At 45.1% G+C, this 3,863-nt stretch overlaps 1 protein-coding gene across 1 annotated transcript in view; it reads left to right on the plus strand.

Moving 5' to 3' along the window:
• LOC104396428 (epoxide hydrolase 1-like) overlaps positions 1-3,524 on the plus strand; it is a gene marked incomplete at its 3' end in the record, with an annotated part of 11,913 nt that extends 8,389 nt beyond the window's left edge. The window contains exons 7-10 of the mRNA XM_010006269.1: positions 348-456; positions 796-921; positions 2,197-2,273; positions 3,355-3,524. Of these exons, the coding sequence (XP_010004571.1) occupies positions 348-456; positions 796-921; positions 2,197-2,273; positions 3,355-3,524 (482 nt within the window). The remainder of the gene's footprint in view (positions 1-347; positions 457-795; positions 922-2,196; positions 2,274-3,354) is intronic.
• Between the last annotated feature and the right edge of the window lie 339 nt (positions 3,525-3,863).

Below are 3,863 nucleotides of genomic sequence, written 5' to 3' on the forward strand. Positions count from 1 at the left end.
GCTCCCAAATAGTTTATCTGACATTTCTTTTCACCACGTAATCCCTTCAACTCTGAATTTGCTCCTTCTGCCACACAACACCAGGAAGCCCAACAGGACTGTCTTAGCTCCTAGCTTCTTTGATATGGGAATTACCTGAACTTGTTGTGGTTAGTTACAGTTCCAGCTGGAACCTCTTTGGGGCTAAATTGTTAAGAATAAAATACCAACAGGGATAGTAAAAGAACACTCTCTACCAAATTCTCATTGAAAACTCTGAAGAATTCATGAAAGTGCAGTTTAACTACCACTGAAGCATTGCAATACCAGGCAACTGAACCAGCTTTCCCGTTCTTCTCCTGAGTTAGGTTGTGGGCTGAATGACTCCCCTGTGGGGCTTGCTGCATATATTTTGGAGAAATTCTCAACCTGGACAGATAAATCATTTCGGCATAAAGATGATGGAGGCTTGGAAAGGTAAGAAAACAGATGCTCTTCCATGGGAAGGCTCATTAAAATAGGGAGTGATGATAACTAATGAGGAGACAGATTAAAAAAAATAAAAAGGCCAGCCAAAGTTGAATTTTAAGATGAAAGATGACGTGTGACAAACAGAAGTTTAAATGTAGAGAGACTGCCTGCTAACCACTGCTTCAGCACCAGACAGTTTTGCTCTGGGCACATGAGTGCTGATGAATTTTCTACCTGAAAATGAGTGGGGAACAAGAGGAACAACTGTTCTTCGGGGTGCAGGTCCACCATGGCATATGGAGAAACAACTTCTAATTCAATGTCTTAATCTTTCTCTCTTGACAGCAAATACTCTCTTGATGAGCTTTTGACCAATGTGATGATTTATTGGGTGACATCCTCCATTGTGTCCTCCATGAGATACTACAAGGAGAATTTTGCCAGTGACCCTACTCTAGATGCCCATGCCAGGTAAGGAAGTGGCAGGCACAAGAGATGTGCAAATGAGATTGAGCCACACTTGCCTGTATAATTAGGTAATTTACAACAGCTAATGTAACTGGTTAGAAAAACCCACAAACCCTTAATTCCTTTTCACAACTATAGTTAAGGGTCCCTTTTGAACACAAGGCAGCTCGTGGCCAAGGCAACGCAGAAGACTTAGAAGTCTACTCGATCTTGTTTCTGTTCAAAATACAGGCCTATGTACTTATAACCTAACAAATGTAATCTGTGGCTCAGTTCAGTGAAAGCAAAACAGAAAACCAGGAGCATTCCTAGGAGAGAAGTTTAAACTGAATTAGGGAGAATGTGGCTTACTGGTGGATAAATCAAGAACTACAACTGCTAAGCACAAACTTGGGGAAGCAATTTGGAGAGCAGCACTTTAAATCAAGCATCTTCTAGCAGCCACTGGCTTTCAGATGACTGTAAGAGAGGCTGACCAGAATTCTCCAAGCAATTGATAATACAAACAAGGTGGAGAGTTGTCTTCTTTGCAAATGGCACCAGTTGACCTTTCCTCTTGAGTGAGTTATTTGCTAAGCTGGTACCACCAATTCTAAAGGAAAGATGAGCTAGCTCATTTTACACTTTCAGAAAGAGGTGTGGCATCTGGCCTATGAGGAGAGGCTGAGGGAACTGGGTTTGTTTATTTGGAGAAGTGGAGGCTGAGGGGAGACATCATTGCTGTCTACAGCTACCTGAAAGGAGGTTGTAGTGAAGCAGGCCTTGGCCTCTTCTCCCACGTGGATAACAAAAGGAGCAGAGGAAATGGCCTGAAGTTGCACTGGGGGAGGTTTAGACTGCATGTTAGGAATAGTTTCCTTCCTGAAAGACTGATCAGGCACTAGGAGAGCTGCCCAGGAGGGTGGTGGAGTCACCATGCCCAGAGGTATTCAAGCAACACGTAGATGTGGCACTTCAGGACATGCTGTGGTGGGCATGGTAAGGTTTTGTGGGTTGCGAGTTGTTGGTGGTTTTATGAGGTGGGAGGTTGTGGGTCATTTCAAGATTGAACTGTGTACAAAGTTGGCTCTACTTTGCTCATCTTTGGGTATAACATTCTGAAACACAAAAAGATCCAAATACATGTGAAGCTCTTCAGCTTTGTGTACAGACCACAAAGTGGGTTGCTGTGGGGAAAATTTACCAACTGCCTGTGGCGCAGTTGCCAGAATCAGAAGGTCTTTATAGACTTTCCCCAAGAAACTTATTTCAACAACATTCTTAATGGATGTCTTCTAGGGTTGGAGTATATGTTCCTACAGGGATTGCAGCTTTTCCTCAGGAGTTAACACAGTTGCCAGGAGGCTTAACAGCTTGTGATCCCCTTGGCTGAGCAGTAAGGTGATGCTCTTTGCACCATGTGTTGGCACCAATCAGACAACACTATAACACTATCAACTGATAAGGATTTTTTTTTTTCTTTCCCATTTGTAGGGAGAGCATCTTGTCCCAGATCAGGTGAGTGAAATAGCTGCTCTGTGCTAAGGCCTCCATTTTTTATTAGCAACCTGGTTGAGGCACAGCACAACCTCCTCCCTATCCTGTATGACAACAACAACAGCAAAATCTTCATTCACAGCCCCTCGTGGCCCCTTGAAATCGTTCCAGACACCTCTAACTAATATCCAAGGGAATCTGGAGAGCTTGGGGAACAGGTTAGAAGGATGGGAAGATACACTGCATTTAGAACTAACTGCTCAAGCATTTGAACAATTCTGAAACATTCTGCATGTCTGTAAAAATGAACTCTGATGACTTGGCTCTCACACCTCAAGAAAGCCTGAAACCTTGCAGTCTAGAATAGAAACAGGGGCACCACACAGACAAACTGAGACCCTTACCCATGGAAAGCTATGGTGGAGGGCCAGTGTTGCCCAAAAAAACAACTGAATCTGTAGGGGAGCTGTGTATAAAGCACTGCCAAGAGTAGCATCTGCAACACAGCCAGCTTTCTCCAGCAGCCGCAGAGCTTTGTCTCTGCTCCTCTACCTATTCTGTCTGGAGTTGTTATTCCAGCTGGTACTATCTCATTCAGTCCCAAACCTGCCTTAAAATAGATTGATTGGCCCATATCCTATTGACCCTTGTCACCCAGAGCACCAGGAGAGGGATGAGGAAGCCTTGTAATCAACAAGGACCTGAGGTCTCTAAGAAGCCCTGGTAGATGTAACTCCACCCCAAATCTTGCCTGTGATCTTAAAAAATAACAGAACCTCCCAGCCCCTGCTGACTCAGTGGGATGTGTGGGCATTTATTACTGCTCAGGCCCAGCTGATGTGAAACAAGTCTCAGCATAGTCCCTTCACCCTTGAAACTTCTGTTGTTGAACACAAACAATCTGATGCCTCCCCAGGTCTGTGGAATATTCTCAGAAGAATGCAGTCTTGCTCTCTGCAGCTGCCCTGGGGGCTGGAGGGGTGCTGGTTTACTGGCTGAGGTCTAGATCCAAGATCAAGACTATTGAGATGGGCGATGGATGGTGGGGCTCAGGTGAAAAACCCCTAAAAGGGAAAGAAGATGAAAGTATCCGTCCCTTCAAGATTGAAACATCTGACAAAGAAATCGAGGTACCGGTGGCTGGGATATAAGGAGGGGCAGAAAGCTGCAAGGGGGAACGATTGCACCACCCACCTTACTCCTTTGAGGTTGTAGTGGGGGTGACAGCACTGCACTTATACGCCAGTGCGGCTCTCTAGGTCCATGAGATGATGTTCTGGCTCACTACCCTTTATGAATGGGATTTGAGTTCAGATTCGTTGCAATGCCCCATCAAGACTTTCTAAGACCACACAGATCTTCCATGCAAACTAGGTCTGCTCCTGCAGAAAGGCCATGCTTTGAGCAGGAGACTTTGACAGTGGGTCTGCAGATGGTGGAGTGGGGTGGGAGAGTATTGGGACAGCAGT

The sequence above is a fragment of the Chaetura pelagica genome, unplaced genomic scaffold (genome assembly GCF_000747805.2).
Source record: "Chaetura pelagica isolate M959 unplaced genomic scaffold, ChaPel_1.0 scaffold271, whole genome shotgun sequence".
Taxonomy (NCBI): Eukaryota; Metazoa; Chordata; class Aves; order Apodiformes; family Apodidae; genus Chaetura; species Chaetura pelagica.